The sequence below is a fragment of the Mobula birostris genome, chromosome 5 (assembly GCF_030028105.1).
Source record: "Mobula birostris isolate sMobBir1 chromosome 5, sMobBir1.hap1, whole genome shotgun sequence".
Taxonomy (NCBI): domain Eukaryota; kingdom Metazoa; phylum Chordata; class Chondrichthyes; order Myliobatiformes; family Myliobatidae; genus Mobula; species Mobula birostris.
In genome coordinates this window covers 203,569,334-203,588,170 of record NC_092374.1, presented here as the reverse complement: position 1 = coordinate 203,588,170, position 18,837 = coordinate 203,569,334, and the positions used below count along the sequence as shown (strand labels likewise).

General features: G+C 45.1%; 1 protein-coding gene and 1 pseudogene across 1 annotated transcript; one reads left to right on the top strand and one right to left on the bottom strand.

The window, feature by feature from the left end:
* The window catches only part of LOC140197450 (zinc-binding protein A33-like), a 55,640-nt pseudogene that overhangs the window by 22,506 nt on the left and 14,297 nt on the right, over positions 1-18,837 (top strand).
* Positions 501-11,805, bottom strand: LOC140197449 (zinc-binding protein A33-like). The gene is made up of 6 exons (XM_072257409.1): positions 11,395-11,805; positions 11,183-11,278; positions 10,552-10,785; positions 8,465-8,487; positions 8,259-8,377; positions 501-1,468 (listed from the first exon to the last, which is right to left on the bottom strand). Exons 1-6 carry the CDS (start codon positions 11,803-11,805, stop codon positions 936-938), a joined length of 1,416 nt encoding a protein of 471 aa, XP_072113510.1. The 3' UTR covers positions 501-935.

Sequence of the window (18,837 nt, the reverse complement as noted above, 5' to 3'; positions counted from 1 at the left end):
GTCAGTAAAACCAAAGAACCGATTGTGGACTTCAGAAAGGGTAAGACGAAGGAACACACACCAGTCCTCATAGAGGGATCAGAAGTGGAGACAGTGAGCAAATACAAGTTCCTGTTTGTCAATATCTCTGAGGATCAGCCTGGACCCAATGTATCGATGCAGCTACGAAGAAGGCACTGCAGTGGTTATATTTCATTAGGAGTTTGAGAAGAGTTGGTACGTCACCAAACACACTTGAAAATTTCTGCAGGTGTATTGTGGAGAGCATTCACACTACCTGCATCACTGCTACAGCACGAGATAGAAATAAGCAGCACAGGGTGATAAACTTTGTCAGCTCCATCATCCAGGTCATGCCTTGTTCTCATTGTTACCATCAGGAAGGAGTTACAGAAACTCAACAATTGAGGAACAGATTCTTCCCTTCAGCCAAACGATTTCTGAATTACCATTGAATAAACGACCACTAGCTGACTACTTTTTATTCCAGTTTTGCACTAATTATTTATTTTTACTTTTTAATATATATAATTACCAGAATTAGGTTTTTTCTCTATCATTATGTATTCCATCGCTCTGCTGGCGCAAAGTCAACAAATGTCACGACTTCTGCTGGTTATATTAAACCTCATTCTGATCGACATTCAACATGTCCCACCTCCCTGAGGTTCAGCTTGACTTCCTCCTACCAGTCAGCACCCCCGCCACTTGTCCCTATTCTGCCGGCTCAGTGCCGGTGGACTGCAGGAGCCGGGGAGCTCAGGTCCCGCCGCCCGCGGCTGCTGCTGAATCCGCAGTGTTTCCGTTCCGTTGACAGATGCGGTGAATGAGTGAAAATTAATGGATCGATAATTCTCAAACTCTGTTTATTTCACTCTCCGCACATTTATATTTACACTGACTTACTCCTGTCGCCGGACCCGGACCCGACCTGTTTACAGTCCCGGAGCGGAACCGGAGCAGATTCTCAGCCACTGGTTTTCATCCCAAGTCCAAAACAAAGGATAAAGTTTCCCCGTGAATTTACTCCCAGTGAAGGTGTGGAGATGGGACTTGGTCTCCGCGTTGTAAAATGAAACTGTCCCGGACTCGTAACTGAGATAAACTGCAACCCTCCCGGGGATGGGACCGGCAAAGAGACGGTCTTCAGGGGCGGTGAGAATCCACATCTCGTCATCACGCCGTGCGATGCTCCAGAATCCGGTCTCCGGACTCGGTGTAACCCGTCTCTTCCTCTCCACAGACTCTGCGGCGACTCCCAGATCCCACCACCGATTCCCCGTCACCTCCACCTCCCAGTAATGTCTCCCCGATGTGAATCCCTCTGATCCCAGCACACAACGCGAGATAGTGAACCTCTTCCCGGTGTCAGGGAGATTCCTCCGGGTCCAGGTCCATCTCACACTCTTCCGATCCTCAGACACCTCGAGCGCCGGATGCACCGTTTCCACATCCAGGCTGACAGAGACTGTGGGGAGAAGCAGAGAATTAGAGAGTCCCCGACGATCAGGGTGAGACTTGGACACTCGCTGGGCCTCAGTAATCGACAGTAATCGTACACGAGGTTTTACCCGACTAGAACGGATGGACAACTAGTATCTTCCCGAAAAACACACATCAAAGTTGCTGGTGAACGCAGCAGGCCAGGTAGCATCTTTAGGAAGAGGTACAGTCGACGTTTCGGTCCGAGACCCTTCCTAGTCCTGACAAAAGGTCTCGGCCCGAAACGTCGACTGTACCTCTTCCTAGAGATGCTGCCTGGCCCGCTGTGTTCACCAGCAACTTTGATGTGTGTTGCTTGAATTTCCAGCCTTTGCAGAATTCCTCGTGTTTGAGTATCTTCCCGAGGTTTTCCCTCTGGGATGAAGAACGGAGTTTTCCCGATCAACATACACAAAATTTTGTAGGAACTTAACAGATCCAGCAGTATGTGTGGAGGGACGTGGCCGGGCCCCGATTCAAGTCTAGATCTTTCCTCAAGAATGGAAGGAAAGGGGGGGGGGGGGAATGACCAGTAAAAACCTGTGTGGGTAGGCGCTGGGACAACAACTGGATCCAGATGGGGATGGGGCAAGTGAATACCGGAAGGGTTTGAACAGGAGGTCAGAGAGCCTCTTCGGCCCAACACGTTTGTGCCAACCAACTTGCTTTAATGACCGAGTCCCATTTGCTTGGCATCATACTGGTTTGTGCGAGGTCATTACAACTTGCATCCACTTTTGGAGTTTAGAGTTAAATTCCAGTGCTGTCTGGAAGGAGTTTTCTACATTCCCCACTTCCCCCGTGACTGCGTGGGTTTCCCCCAGATGCTCTGGTTTCCTACAAAGGTGTACCGGTTACTAGGTTAATTGATTATTGTAAATTGTCTTGTGATGAGGCTAATGATAAATACTTGAGTTGCTCTACCCACCTCTGCAGCTTCTTCTGGCAACCTCTTCAGTTCCAGAGAGAAGGTCCCAGCCTGGTCCAGCCTCTTCTTATAACCCAAGCTCTCCAGCTTCAGTAACATCCTTGTAAATCTGTATACACCCTGTCCAGGTGAATTACATCCCTCTTATAGCAAGATGACCAGAACTGTACACACTGCTCCAAATGTGGCCGGACCAATGTCTTGTACACACGGAACAGGAAGTCCCAGTTCCTGTACTCAGTATTCTGACCAATAAGGGTAAGCACTCTAAACTGTGTCACAGTTTTGAAGGAACTATGTACCTGTGCCACTTGGTCTTTCCGTTGGACAACATTCTCCAGAGTGGTACAATTGCTGTGTAAGTCCTGTCCTGGTTTGTTTTCCCAAAATACAACACACCGCATTTCCCTGAATTAATCTTCTCCTGCCATTCCTCGGCCCACGGGCCCAGTTGATCAAGGGCCCGTTATAAACTTAGATAATCCTCTTCACTGTCCACTGTACCATGAATTTTAGTGTCATTCATAAACCTACCAAATATGTCACCTACATTCTCATCCAAATTATTCAAATGAATGACAAACAACTGCGGACCCAGCAGCGACCCCTGCAGGTCACAGGCCTCCAATCCACTATGTTTAAGATTCACTTGGATGGTCAATTCAATAGACAAGGCACGGAAGGAGTGCCACCTAATATCAGCCAATGGGATGAGTGTAGATGGTCAGCACACAGGTGATGGGTTGAAAGGCCCATTTCTGTACTGTACGAAGATTTTTCTGTGACTTTATATGAACTGAATGACTGAGACCCCACAGTTCTCTGGTGCAAAGAATTCCAAAGATGCACCATCCTCTCGAGGGTATAACCACCATGAGGTACTAACCACTGACCCTCGACTCCTCAGACAGGGGAAACATCCTCCCTGCATCCTGTCTGTTGAGCCTGGGAAGAGTTTTGTGTTTCCCTGAGATCTCCTCTCATTCTTCGAAACAGGGGACAGAGAACATAGAGCAGTACGGCACCAGAACAGGCCCTCCTTTCAATGTGACAGTGACTGATCGATGCCGGCATCAATTCCTCTTCTATTTCAGATCCCCAATACCTCCATCCCTCGATATTTCAAAAATTTCTCTCCCTCCACCTTAAATATATCCAATAATCAGGCCTCACTCAAACTGCTGGAGGAAGTCAGTGGGTTGAGCAGCATCCGTTGAGGAAAGGAACTGTCGACGTTTCATGTCAAAACCCTACATCAGGATAGAGAGTGGAGAGGGGAGATGGCCGGTATACAGAGGAGAAGGGGAGTGACTGTGGACTGAGGAGTGGTGAAAAATGGTGGGCAGGTTACCCCAGGTCGGGGAGGGGTGGGGGAGTCTGGTCTCCAGTTGGGGGACACCGGGAAGTGAATGACAGATGGAGATTGACACAGAGAAACAAGTGAGAGGACGATGGAGCGAGGTTGCAGGATTGGGTGATGGAGAGCTCGAGAAAGTGAAAAACAGGAATCCAAAGGCTGCCTTGTTTTATAGACAATAAGTGCAGGAGGAGGCCATTCGTCCCTTCAAGCCAGCACCGCCATTCACTGTGATCATGGCTGATCATCCACAATCAGTATCCAGTTCCTGCCTTATCCCCATAACCTTTCATTCCGCTATCTTTAAGAGCTCTATCCATCTCTTTCTTGAAAGCATCCAGAGACTTGGCCTCCACTGCCTTCTGGGGCACAGCATTCCACATTCCAGCTGCAGAAGGAGCTGTACAGCTGTATTATGTAATCTTCTCAGTAACGGAGGTGATAATGGGAAGCATTCGGGGACAGATGATTGGCAGATGGAACCAGACCCACATGGGAGAGGAGTGGAAAGCCTGTGAGTGAACAGTGTTTCTGGCCAGGAAATACTGGCTACAAATGAGTGAATTTGGATGGATCAAGGACATTGGAAGCAGACAGACCAATTGTCTTTGCTCTTGCCATGAGGTGGAAGGAGATCAAGGCTGCCATAAAAAATCTGTCCTCCATTTTGAGAACTTAAGTTTCTTTGCTTGATAAGTGTTTGAGAGTAGACTCACTGCTTCAGGTAAACTGCTGGGCTAAGGCTCATTTCCGAATAAGAAGTTATTTCGGGTATGTTCTTTGGCCGGAGGTTTGTAACTGCTGGGGTCTGTATCTGTTCTGCATGATTCGTGATGGTTACTGAAGAGAACAAACAGCCATAAACTACCAGTTCTCATTTGCTGACAAGAGGACAAAGAATGAATGCTGGTTGGAGTAGAACCAATACGAATGTGTTAAAGGGCAGTCACATGACCCACAGCCAATTATACTGAAATGCAACATTTGAAATTGTAAGAAGTGAATACAAAAGCAGACGATTCGAGTGTGCGGGCTACATTGACTCTCTGAGAGCCACCATCGTGGATTTGAAATGCCCCACCGATGCTGAGATTCAAAACGGGACTATGAGGAACACAGGGCCAGCAGAGACTCTTTTTTTACTGGGATTACCTTTTCTATTCTGTGACTGTTCATGGAGGATCTGGAAAACTTAGCAGGTGAGCCCACAGGTAATCGGTTGTGCACATTCACATGTGCTTTCGTGGAGACAATAAAGGTACTTGTTGCAAATTACAGATTCTTTCTGTGCCTCCCTGATCATTATTACTAAGGGGAAGATCCATGTAGCATTGTGTATAGATGGAAATACAAGGTGGAGGGGATGAAGATGGGTGACGAGGATCTCTTTGTTCTCTTGCCCTACAGTCCCTCATTAGAACACGGGATGAATTTGCAGAGACACTGGTAGACATATTTGCTTGACAATTCACCACAGGTGAGCTGCTGGAAGACTGGAGGGTGGCTCAGGTGGTGCCTTTGGTTAGGAAAGATGGGATGAGCAAGCTGGGGAATTCCATGCCGCTGAGCCTAATATCAGTAGTGATAAAGTTTCTGAAAGGCAGGATTGACAGCTCTTAGAAAGGCAAGGACAGTCAGCACGGCATTGTGCATGAAAAAAATCATGGCTCACAAATCTGATTAAGTGTAGCAGAAAACTGGATCAAAATATTCACTCTAAAGACAGGAACTGTAGCAATTTTTTGTTCAGGAAATGTGGGATTGAAGAGGAGGATTCTAGGCCTGTGGACAACTTTGATAAGCTGAAGGTTGAGGAACTCCAATCTTCTGAGTCATTTCACTGCATTAATGCAACAGGGAAACAAAAAGGTCCGTCTTTACAATGAAAGCTACTTATCAATTGGTTTTACACAGACTGGTGACACATGGAGCCTAATCTGCGGCACAACCAACAACTGTAGCAATGGCTCAAGCATCATTGAAAAGGCACTTAAGTATAAATCAGTCATATGACATGTAAAGATGTTGATTATTTTAAACGGCTACTGGAATATCAAAAGAAACAGAGTAAAGCATTTGTTAATATAGTCACAGTTAGAGAAAGGATTCAGGACACAAATTATTTCATAGCAGAACTTACTACCCAGAAAAGAAAAAGTCACACAGTTGCTGAGAACCTAATAATGCCAACATGTAAAACTATTGTGGGTAAAATGCTAGGACAAGATACAGTACGAGAAATTGAAAATGTTTCACTCTCGAACAGTCGACATATTGATGACATGTCACATGATACTGAAAAGGTTTTGTGTGATAAACTGAAAAACAACATCTTCTCTATCCAGGTTGATAAGTCTACAGATTTCACCAATAAATGTCATGTTGTAGCATTTCTAAGATTTGTAAATAATGGTGATATTCAAGAATATGTTTTCTATTGCAAAGAGCTGCCTGAAACAAGCAGAGCCCTAGAAATATCTACATGGTTTGTTTCATAACTGAAAGAAAAAGTCTGTCTTGGAGGAGCTGTGTAGACATCTGTGCTGACGGTGACCATCAATGGTTGGCTCCATGAGAAGTTTTGTTTCTCCTGTTAAAGAAAACCCTGACGTAGTCACAACACATTGCTCTCATCACAGAGAGATGCTGATGTCAAAAACTCTTGGTGATGAAATGAAAAAAGTTCTGGCTGATGCGACAAAACTGGTTGACTTTATCAAACAAAGACCAGTTCACTCGAGAATGTTTAAAAAACTGTATGAAAACCTGGACAAAGTGCACATACAGAAATCTGGTGGCTTGGCAGAGGAAGAGTTCTCAACAGGGTATTTGAGCTGAAAGGTGAATTGCAGGAGTACTATCAAGAAAATAGTAGGCCAGATTTTGCTGAGTGCTTTGAAGATGAAGAATGGCTGCAAAAACTAGCCTGCTTAACAGACATTTTTCATCATACGAACCGGTTGAACAAGCCTCCGCAAGGCCATGGAGAAAATGTTTTGACTTCAAGTGACCGGATTCGTTGGTTTCAAAGAAAACTGAATGTTTGGAACAACTATGTTGCAAAAGGAAAGCTTGAAATGTTTCCACTGCTACTTGGACTTGAGAGTGAGGAAGGATATCAAAAAGTCTCGAGTCCTATAAAAAAAAACCACCTCGAAGAATTCCAGAACCAGTTATTTAACAGAAATTTATTATGTTTGCCTCTTGAGTTTTATAATTTATGAAAGGGAAAGGAAGAGATTAATTTCAAGAAACTGAAGCTAATCTTAGCTACCTGTTTTTTTTTCCCCCAAGAATAGTTGGCTACAAATTGATTCTCTACTTAATACTGACAATTATTTTTAGATTATTATATCCACAACTTACTGATCAAGTTAACCTACCATGAGCTGTAGATATAATATTTTTACATAGAGGTTCCTTGAGACCTGAAAATTATTTCACGGGTTATTCCAGGGCATAATGGTGAGAAAGGCTGATCTTATCTGAGTCTGTGCCCTCTGGTCCTTGACTCACCCACAAAATGAAATATCCTCCCTACATTGACTCTATCCAGACCCTTCAATATTCAATAGGTTTCAGTGCAATCCTCCCTCACTCTTCTAAACTCCAGTGAGTGCAGGCTTAGAGCCATCAAACACTCCTCATATGTTAACCCTTTCATTTCTGGGATAAATCTTGTGAACCTCCTCTGGACCCTCTCCAATGCCGGCACATCCTTTCTCAGTTATCCAAGTGCAACTAGACCAATGTCTTATAAAGCCCCTGCTTTTATGTTCCACCCCTCTCAAAATGAATGCTAACATTGCATTTGTCCTCCTTACCAACTCATCAGCAAGTTAACCTTTAGAGAGTCTTCCACAAGGTCTCCCAAATCCCTTGCACCCTAGCTTTTGAATTTTCTCCCCAGTTAGAAAGTATTCTACACATTTCTTCTTTCGACCAAAGTGCATCACCATACCCCTACCCGCATGATTTTCCATATGGCATTTTTCCCAATCCTCTGACTTTCTACTAATTTTTGCTATGTTGTATGCCCTCTCTATTGCTTTTATGCTGTCCTCCTTTTCCCTTGTCGGCCATGATTGCCTCATCGTCCCTTTAGTAAACTTCTTTTTCTTTGAGATTTATCTAAACCGCGCCTTCCGAATTGCTTCCAGAAATGGTATGCTTTGCTGCTCTGCTGTCATCCCTGCCAGTATCCACTTCCAATCAACTTTGCCATCTCCACTTTCATGCCTCTGTAATTCCCTTTAGTCCACTGTAATACTGGCACCTCTGGTTTTATCTTATCCCTCTCAAACTGCAGAGTCAATTATATCACTGGTCCCCTAAGGGTTCCTGTTCCTTAAGTTCTCTGAACAATTGCACAACACCAAATCCGTAATACCTACTAGTGGGCTCAACACAAGCTGCTCTAAAAAGCCACCTCATTGGCATTCTGCAATTGTGTATCATAAAGAAGGACAAATGAATCTTCGTAACTTTTACCTTGATTAATGGCATCAAGTGTTTCTCTCAATGCTGTTTTCAACAAATAGTGGTGTTGGAATCTTTCAACTGGTAGGGCTCCATCTGTCACTGATAATTCCTGGAAGTCATCACTAATCCTGTAAATATTAAACCGATGGTCACATTCTGCAATTTTGAATTGTTTCACAACTCCATGGAGGGTTTCAGTAAAGAGCGTGTCCTACCTCCTCTTCCGACAAGCTTCCTCCTGGAATAAATAAAACACTGATCTGAGAAGACTTAGGCTTCCTGTCCACATCCTGAATTTCATCCAAGTCATTACAAGGTGTTGCAAGTTCCCACTCCCTCAGTCACTTGCACACACAAAACAGTTCAGAACCACAGAGAAAACTACAAAGAATGTTTCTGAAAATTATGCCACAAATGAATGGATGCAACTGACAGGAAAGGCTGGACAGGATGTGTATTTTTATCTGGGTATGATGACAGGATGATAAGATGGAGGAATTTAAGCTGAGTGAAGAATTAATTTGGGTGCTGTTGGAGAAACCATCTCTATTTATGGGGAGACCTTAAATTAAACATAAAATGCCAGGTTGTTTAGCAAGAGAACGTGGAACTCACAGCCACAGGAGTGGTTGAAGTGGAACAGCATAGATTAAACGATTGAACAATGGCACCTAACGGCGACTCTTTACTTGCATCTTTGAAAACAGTCTTATTTCCATCTTTAATATCTCTGACACATGGTTTTAACAGCAATGGCAGGAACGTCCTCCCACTCCGCTGGCACCTCACGAGAATGTTGTGACAACACATCCACATTTTCTGACTTCCCAGCCAATATTTAAGGCTGAAATCATGAGCAGGCCTCCACCAGCAAGTGATGATCTGTGCATCCAGTTCGCTGAGGTCAGAATATAAGTCAGTGGATTGTTGTCAGTTCTCACCTTGAACATACAGAGTCACTTAACTTATCCACCACTGTTCATTCCAATGCCAGAAACTTCAACTTGTGTGCAGGGCAGTTTCATTCAAATGCTGACAGACTCGTGGTAATGAAAGCAACAGGGCTCAGCCCTTGTACCTTGGTCTTGACATAGAACACCACCTAATCCCTCCCGGCTGACGTCTGTGTGCACTACATACAGCAGTTGGGAAATTGCAAAGGCAGGCACAGGTGCTTTAGTCAGTTCACACTTTGCATTCCATCTTTCCTCCAATAGCTCCAAAGGGCTTGCTTCTCCTTTTGTTCTCCTCCCTTTATAGACAATAGACAATAGGTGCAGGAGTAGGCCATTCAGCCCTTTGAGCCAGCACCGCCGTTCACTGTGATCATGGCTGATCATCCACAATCAGTATCCAGTTCCTGCCTTATCCCCATAACCTTTGATTCCTCTATCTTTAAGAGCTCTATCCATCTCTTTCTTGAAAGCATCCAGAGACTTGGCCTCCACAGCCTTCTGGGGCAGAGAATTCCATATATCCACCACTCTCTGGGTGAAAAAGTTTTTCCTCAACTCCGTTCTAAATGGCCTAAGGGAGGGTAACCACTCAGAAATTGATTCAAAGGATGGCCTACTCTGGAGTAGTCTTTCACACATCTCTGGTACTACCCACAGAGTCCAGGTTCACTCACATTCATGGGACTTGACCATGTGGTTACTGACTCTATCTTGGATAGTAGACAATAGACAATAGGTGCAGGAGTACGCTATTCAGCCCTTCGAGCCAGCACCACCATTCACTGTGATCATGGCTGATCATCCACAATCAGTACCCCTTTCCTGCCTTCTCCTTCTCCTTAGGCATCAGGTCTCTGCCCTTTACCTTGGTCTTGATATAGAACACCACCTAATCCCTCCTGGCTAACGTCTGCATGCAGTACATACAGCAGCTGGGGGGGCGGGGTTGATGGTATAGATGGTAAGTTTGATGTGTGGGTCACATTCTGAAATTCAGCCTCAGTTCCCACTGATCGACACAACCACCACACCAGACACACTCACAGCCTGTGACTGTAACTGGGTGTTACTCTGAGTATCAGGGGTATTATACGTGAGAATCACAGAAACGATCACCAGCTCAGTGCTCTGATCAGAGTAACCCATTCCCAAGAAGGTTGCAGACTGTCCTGTGATGTACAGATGTTGTGGGAGGCTGGTTTGAGGATAACAACAATATGGAACAGTCAGGACATCTGTCTGGTTTAAATCAGATTATAACTACAATATTTGTAAAGACCACATTGACTCAAAATACATTATTCTGTCACTGTGCACTTTTACAGAAATCGACTCAAAACTCTCACCATGAGAAATATCAGGTTTTCTTGTTGATCCATCTGTTCCTGTAACTTGGAGATTTCCTGCTGTATAGAATTTAAATTCTCCTGAATCTCTCGAAGATTTTTCTCCATTGGATTCAGAATCCTCTCCTCTTCTTCCCTGAGATCTCGCAGTGTGTGCTGCTCTTTCTCGGTGATAATCCGGCGCAGTTCAGCAAACTGAGATGTGATCTGGGACTGAAGGTTGTGTGACTGTTCCTGTCAAATGAAAGGATAGGCTAGTTCATTATTTGGCCGTAAAGTATTTCCTTCTGACATGGAAAGTGATCATTCAGTCCATTAAATTATATGCGAATTCACAGAGCTTCAATCCCACTCCCTCACTTTCCCGGAAACCGATTGTTCCTCACTGACCCATTCATTTACACTTGATTCACAGACCACCCGCCTTCACAGGGTTAATTAAAGGAGCGAATTAAACATTCAGCTAGGATTTCTTGGCAATGTCGGCCCATCGAGTTCACAAGGAGTACATGCAAACTCCACACAGAAGCACAAAAGGCCAGAATCGAAAATAATCACCAAAGCTGATATTCTGCAGTAAAGGGAACAAAACTACACAACAACATTGCAAATTCTCCTCAAGAAGCCTCACCTGAACTCCGGAAATCTTCTCTTTCTGTTGCCGCTCCATTTCCTCGAGCTCGGATTCCTTTTCTGTGAGAGAGTCTAACGCAGATTTAACCCGGTCCTGGGAAGCAGAGTGAAGGAATTAGACAATAAAGATGCAATGCCGAAGTCACCCGGGGATAGAAAATAAATATGTATTGAAAAACACATCAGGTGATCAAAATCGATTTGTTTTACCCTGTAGACTTCAGCAGCTTCTTCAATCGGCAGGAAGCGGTGCTCTCTGTGTTCCCGCGTATCTCTACAGATCAGACAGAGCAGTTTCTTGTCGTTTTCACAAAACAGCTTCATTTCTTCATCATGTTCCTCGCAGTGAAGTTTACTTTCCTTCCCTTTCGGATTCAGGTTTAGTTTTCGAGCTTTCTCAGACAGATTTGCTAAAGCCCGATTGGCCCTGAGGGTGCGGTCTGCAAACTCCTCTCTACATTCCGGGCAGGAGTTTCTCTCCTCCCTTTCCCAACACCGTGTGATACAGGAGCGGCAGAAGTTGTGTCCACAGTCCAATATAACCGGATCGGTGAAGAATTCCAGGCAGATGGGACAAATTACCTCGTCGGTCCAACTCTCGACCTGTCCTTTCGAAGCCATTTTAATTCCCGGTACTTCCTGGTTCAGGATCCTTCCGGGCAGCCGCTGAACGCCTGCAGTACCGCGATTGTCCTCCAGGGGCGCTGAAGTGTCCGAGAATGATCGTTCTGTTCCTACAAGTGTTCAAAGGGGCCATTTCCACAACACGGTGGGATCAGGAACACATTAAACAGGTGGGAACATAACTAACGCCTCAGCCATGGACAGTCCCATGCCCGGCTGCGAAAAGAGGAGTGTTGGGCATGGGTTTATCAACCCCGTCCTGTGAAACCCCAGTGTGACAGATACGTCAACTGAATCCCCAAAGGCCTCACCCCTGGGATAGGAAGGACCTTCGCCTGGAAGATGATTGGTCGCCCGGTGTAAGGAGGAGTCAGAGGGCCGATCGGCATTCGGCCCAGGACGGAGGCCTCTGGGGAGGTGTTGTGGCAACATGTGACCCAGCAGGCGTGATTGGCATAAGAAGAGGCAGAACATAAGTGATGCCGGAGAGAAGAGCCTGGTTCAGTCTGAGGCAGGACTGAAAGGGACAAGTTCTGAAAATAGAGACACTGGAGACTGCAGATGCTGGAATCTCCAGCAAGAATCGAGATGCTGGAGGAACTGAGCGGGTGTTAACCTGAAATGTCGATTTTACATTTCCTCATGCTGCCTCATCTGCTGAGTTCCTCCAGCAGCTCGTTTTTCATTTTTTCGAGGTCTAAAGAGAGCCAGACTGGAGTTTAAAACTGTGGTTTAGTAAACATTTAAAGCAACTGTTAAATTAGTTCATGCCATGAAACTGGGGGTGTGGAGAGTACACTCTGCTGTGAGGAGACAGATGCAGTTCTGATGACGACCTGTAGCTGCAGAGAAAAAACACAGTACTGGACATATACGTCACAGGGTGGAAAGTATTCGGTTTTTCAGTGAAGGTCTGATTTCCACCGCCGTTCATATGAAGAGGCTTCCTCACTTCACTATGTCCGTCCCGGCTACAATGGCAGGTCCGGTCTCCCTCACTCTGGACACATCCAACAAGTTGATTTTTAAATATCATAACAAACTTTATTTACCATAAAATATTCACAAATATAAACTGTGTAATGCCCTTAGCCAATGAATTTATATTCAGAGTCAATGCGGTACTTAGTGCTCCTTTACATTCATTGAAACCGATCGGACGGTTGCCGCTCATGTGACCCCCAGGGTGGTTCACTACGACAATAATAGAGAGACTTCCTCACCCAACCCGGCCTCTCCCTGTCCTGTGGCAGAGGAACCCTGTCCCATCAATGCGTCCCTCAGCATGTACTCTGCAGGCTGGAAGGTGCCAGTCGGCTACACTGCTCTCCAGCAGGTGCTCCCATCCTCTCATATATCATGGGATCGGGGCGTTTTGTCTGCTGCTGCCTCCTAAACCCGTCACCTGCTGCTGGGTGACGGAAGCAGCACCGCAGAGGCTGAAGGCCAAGGGAGAAAGCGGCGCAAAGGTCGGACATGGTCACCTGTGGCGTCCAGTGACAGTGGAAGCAAAGGCTGCAACTCACGGAAAGCAAGGGAGGATGAAGTTCTTATGATTGCCACTACCTCCCGGCTGGATTTTCCATTCACAGGCTTTTTCCATACCAGGCCATGATATAACCACGCAGTATACTCTCCACCACACATCTGAGCAAGTTTGAGGTTTTAGATGTCTTGCGGAATCTTAACAAACTTTTGAGAAAGTAGAGTCACAGCCATGCTTTCATCGCAATCGCACTGGTGTCCCAGGCCCCGGACAGATGCTCTGAAATGATAACATGGAGGAATTTAAGGTTGTCGACCCTCTCCACCTCGGATCCCCCAAGGCGGACTGGCTCATGAACCCCCTGAAGTCACTGATCAGCTCCTTGCTCTTGCTGACATTGAATGAGAGGTTGTTATTGTGACAAGGCTCAGCCAGATTTTCACCCTCCCTCCTGTATGCAGATTCGTCACCACCTTTAATGCGGCCAACAGCAGTGGTGTCGTCAACAAATGTAAACACGGCATTGGAGCTGTGCTGATCCTCACGGTCACAGGTATCCAAAAAGTAGAGTGGAGGGGTGGGGAGATAGGCACACCGCCTTGGGGTGACCTGTGCTGATGGAGACTGTGGAGATGTTGCTGCCAATCTGAGATGACTGGGTGGAGATTTGGATGCGGAGGGGAATCACTGGAAATGGCATCAGCACAGGGAAGGGGAGTTTGTCAGGTGAGGGCCTGAACTGCCTCCCCTTGATTCGATTCTCCATGTTCTTCGGAGCCGTGGATCGACTGAACTGAGGGAGCACAGAAGGTGCTGGTGAATAAATAGAGGTGTAGATTAGGAGGGTGAAAATATGGGGAAGTATAAATAAATGGTCAACACAGAGATGATGGGCTGAAGGGCCTGTTCCTGCTCCTATTGCTTTATGTTCTGTCCTGTGGTGAAATATAAACAACTTTCTCAGTGAGATGGGGACTTCGATGCAACATGATATGGCGAGGTGTCGAGTACAATGGGATTACTGACACAGCTGCATGAAAACTTCTTGACTTCACCCCGTGCAGACCAGTTGTGCTGTCAGGTCCTGCTCTGCCGAATTAGATGCAGAGAGACAGACAGTATGAACCAAGGCCCTTCGGCCCAACACGTCCCTGCAATCCGAGCTGTTTTCCTGAACACATCCCATTTACCGACATTTTTCCATCATTCCTCTAAATATTTCCTATCAAGCACTTATCAATGTTGTAATTTGGTGTCTTTAAAATGTTTTAATTAGACCGACCTCCACCCTTCCCTCTGCCAGCTCATTCCACAAACTCACCACACTTTCCCCTCACCTAAAACCTCTGTCCACGGGGTTTAGACTCCGTGACCCTTGGAAAAGGATTGTAACCATCCACCTTATCTGTGTATTTTGTAAACCTCAATAAGCTCTGCTCTCAGCCTCATTCACTCCAGGGAAAACAGTCCAGGCTGATCCAGTTTCTCCTTATCACTTCAGGAGTAGTTCTGACAACACCAGACTGAAATATTTCTGCACCATTTCCAGCTTCATGTTACCCTTGCTATCACCAGGTAACCAGAATTCTGTACAATACTCTGAGCATTTTCACCAATCTCTGTACAGTTGTACCATGTCATGACAACTCTTGCACTTAATACCCTGACTGATGAAGACAAGGGTATCAAGCTCCTTCTTCACCACCTTGCCTACCTACAGTGGTGCTAGCAAGTCTGTGAACCCTGTAGAATTGTCTATATTTATGCTTAAGTATGGGCTAAAGTGTGAGCAGATCTTCACAAAGTCCTAAAACGACATAAAGAGAACCCAATTAAATAAATAACACAAAAAATTATACTTGTTCATTTATTTATTGAGAGAAATGATCCAATATTACATGTATTTGTTGGAAAAGGTATGCAAACCTTTGCTTTCAGTAACTGGCGTGACCCCCTTGAACAGTAATAACTTCAATCAGACATTTCTGCTAATTGTTGATCAGTCCTGCACATCAGCTTGAAGGAATTTTAGGCCATTCCTCCTTGCAAAACTGCTCAACTCTGGGATGTTTGTGAGCTTCCTTGCATAAACTGCTTGCTTCAAGTCTTTCCACAACATTTCTCTTGGATTAAGGCCAGGACTTCGACTCGGCCATTCCAAACATTATCTTTCTTGTTAAACCATTCTGTTGTTGATTTAGTCTTCTCTTTTGGATGATTGAATTCTTGCATTATCCAACTTCTATTAAGCTTCAGGTGACAGACTGCGACCCTGACATTCTCGTGTAAAATGTCTTGAATTCATTGTTCCCTTAATGATTGCAAGCTGAGTCATCAAAGCAGCCCCAAACCATGATGCTCCTCCCACCACGCTTCACTGTTGGTATGAGGTTTTGGTGTTGCTGTGCAGTATCCTTTTCCCTCCAAACGTAGCAATGTGCTTTTCTCCCAAAAAGTGGTAAGTTTTTTACTCAGAGAGTGGTGAGTGCCTGGAATGGGCTGCCGGCAACGATGGTGGAGGCGGATACGCTCGGGTCTTTTTAGAGATAGGTACATGGAGCTTAGTAAGATAGAGGACTATGGGTAAGCCTAGTAATTTCTAAGGTAGGGACATGTGCCGCACAACTCTGTGGGCCGAAGGGCCTGTATTGTGCTGTAGGTTTTCTATGATTCTATGTTTTGCCTCATCTGTACACAGAGCATTGTCCCAGAAGCATTGTAGAACATCCAGGGGGTCTTTGGCAGACTTGAGACATGCAGCAACTTCTTTTTCTGTGGAGTTTCCTCTGTGGTGTCCTTCCATGAACAGTGTTTCTCTTATAGTGGACACATGAATAGAGTCTTTAGCAAGTTCCAGAGATTTCTGCAGGTCTTTTGCCAATACCGTACTGAGTTTCCTCCATCTCTAGACAATTTCTCTTACTGTGGACTGATGAACACTCAGGTCTTCAGAAATGCTTTTGTAGCCTTTCCCAGCTCCGTGCATCTCTATATTCCTTCTTCTGAGGCCATCTCAGAGCTGGTTTGATTGAGGCATGGTGTACATAAACAGATATCTCTTGGGAAGAGCAGGGCCTGTCAGTAACCTGACTTTGTGTGTCTTTTTTATAGGGCAGGGCACCTCTACAACCCACAGCTCATCTCATCTCATTGAATGGAACAACTGACTCCAAATGGCTTTTGTAGAAGGCATTAGCCCAGAGGTTCACATACTTTTTCCAACAAATGCATGTAATGTTGGAATTTTTTTCTAAATAAATAAATGAACCAGTATCATGTTTTTGTGTTATTTATTTAATTGGGTTCTCTTTATCTAATTTTAGGACTTGCAGGAAAAAATGATCACATTTTAGGTCACATGTATGCAGTAATAGAGACAATTCTGCACGGTTTACAAACTTTCTAGCAGCACTGTGCATCTTCACTCTGGCAATAAAATACTTGTTTCCATCAGTATCTGTGTTCTTCAACTCTCCCCAGGGCCCTGCCATTCACTGGCTTAACTTCCCAAACTTGTCTGAGTTGAATTCCTTCTGTCGTTCCTTGTCCACTTTCCCAGTTGATCTAAACGTAATTCTACATTCTGTTGTTACCATCTTCACTGCCCAACACACCTCTAATGTTGGTGTCATCTGCAAGTTTACTGATCAGCTCACCCACATTCTCATCCAGATCATTCGTTCTCTGTACATCAGAACATAAAAGAAATAAGTTTATGTGATTGATTATTTGATAATTAGATGAACACGATTACAGCAAGACTTCTATTCAAATCCACCTCCACTTGCAGCTTTTTTCATTTTCTCTGTGGAAAATGTTTCCTTACAGCTCTTCTTAAATAGTTTTCTGCTCTCACCTCACATCCACAAAATTACTCACCATGGCACCAACCTCTCATGCAAATCATTAATATAAATGACAAATAATAGGGACCCAGCATCGATTCCCATAGCACACCACTTATCACAGGCCTCCACGTTGTGTCTCTCCCGCTTGCTGGAAAATGTCGTCTTCTCTTTCTTCCTTATTAGGGAGAGAGAGAACCTGCAGAATGTTGAACTACCGGCTGAACAATATAGTCTTTGTGGGTCACTGCAGGTCTGTGTGTTTGCTATTGCCTTGATCACGCTTAACTGCAGGTGCGTTTTTTTGCCGGTGGGGGGAGGGGGGATTGTTGCTCACTGCCGCTTACGCGAGGGAGGGAGGGAGTTGGGGGATTTTGGGGTTCTAATATTGAACTCGTTCATTCTTGGGGCACTCCTCTGTTTTCCTGGATGGTTACAAAGGGAAAGCTTTTCAGGATGTGTATTGTATAATTTCTCTGATATTAAACGTAACTTTGAACCTTTGAACCATCTGCAAAGCAATCCTCCACCACCACCCTCTGCCTCCTACCACAAGCAAATGTTTTATCCAGTTAACACACAAAATGCTGACGGAGCTCAGCAGGCCAGGCAGCAGCTATCAAAAAATGTACAGTTGACGTTTCAGGCCAAGAGCCCTCTCTAGTCGTGTATCTACAGGTTGCTTGTGAAACCATTCCAGACCACACTTCACAAAGTCTACCCTGTCCAATCGATCAGCACTTTGTCTGTCCCAGTCACTAGTCTCTGACCATTACAACCCTGATATTCCAACAGCATTCTCCCTACACATGGGCTCTTCTGATTCTCACTGACATTTGGCATCCTATAGTACAATCCCAGCAAAGTAACCATCTCCATATTTCTAACTCCTACCAATATACTCTCACTGGCCGTTCCCCACAAGGATCTCTCTAAGTGCTGTGGTGATGTTCTCCCTAATCAACATCACAACTCCCCCTCCTCTCTGACCTCCACCTCTGTCACGTCCTTTGCATCTGTAGCACAGTGAGGTGGTTTTGATCTTATTCAATGGGATAGCAGGTGTGAGGGGCTGAACAGCCTCCTCTTGCTGCTATTCCTGATGTTCAGAGCAATGAACAGACTGAACTGAGGGAGGATAGAAGGGGTCGGGGAATGAATAGAGGTGTAGAACAGGAAGGTGGTCCCAAATAAACAGACATCTGGCAAGTGAACGGCTCTAAAACTGAGTTTGTAAAGGTTCAGGATCAGCCTGTCTTCAGAGTGAATGGCGAGACTGGAGGGATGAGGGAACCCTGGCTGACGAGGGTCATTGAGGCTCTGGTCAAGATGGAGTTGTGTATCAGATTAAAGCACCTGGGGTCAGATGAATCCCTCAAGGAGCAGAAGGGATGCAGAAAAACACTGAGAAGGGAAAAATATCAGGAGGCCAAAAGGGAGTGTGAGTTAGCTTTAGCAGATAAGATGAAGGAGATTCTACAAATGATTCTACGAGCCTCTGAATCAGAGAGGGTAAAGAGTGAGGTATCATGTCCCGTGAAGGAACAGTGTGGTCATCTATGTGTGGAGACACAGCAGATGGGTGAGGTCTGAAATAAATACTTCTCATCTGTATTTACTATGGAGAAGTTGATGTAAGCTGGGGAATTCAGAGAGGAGAATACGTATGTCCTGAAACATACCGACATTACAAAGGAG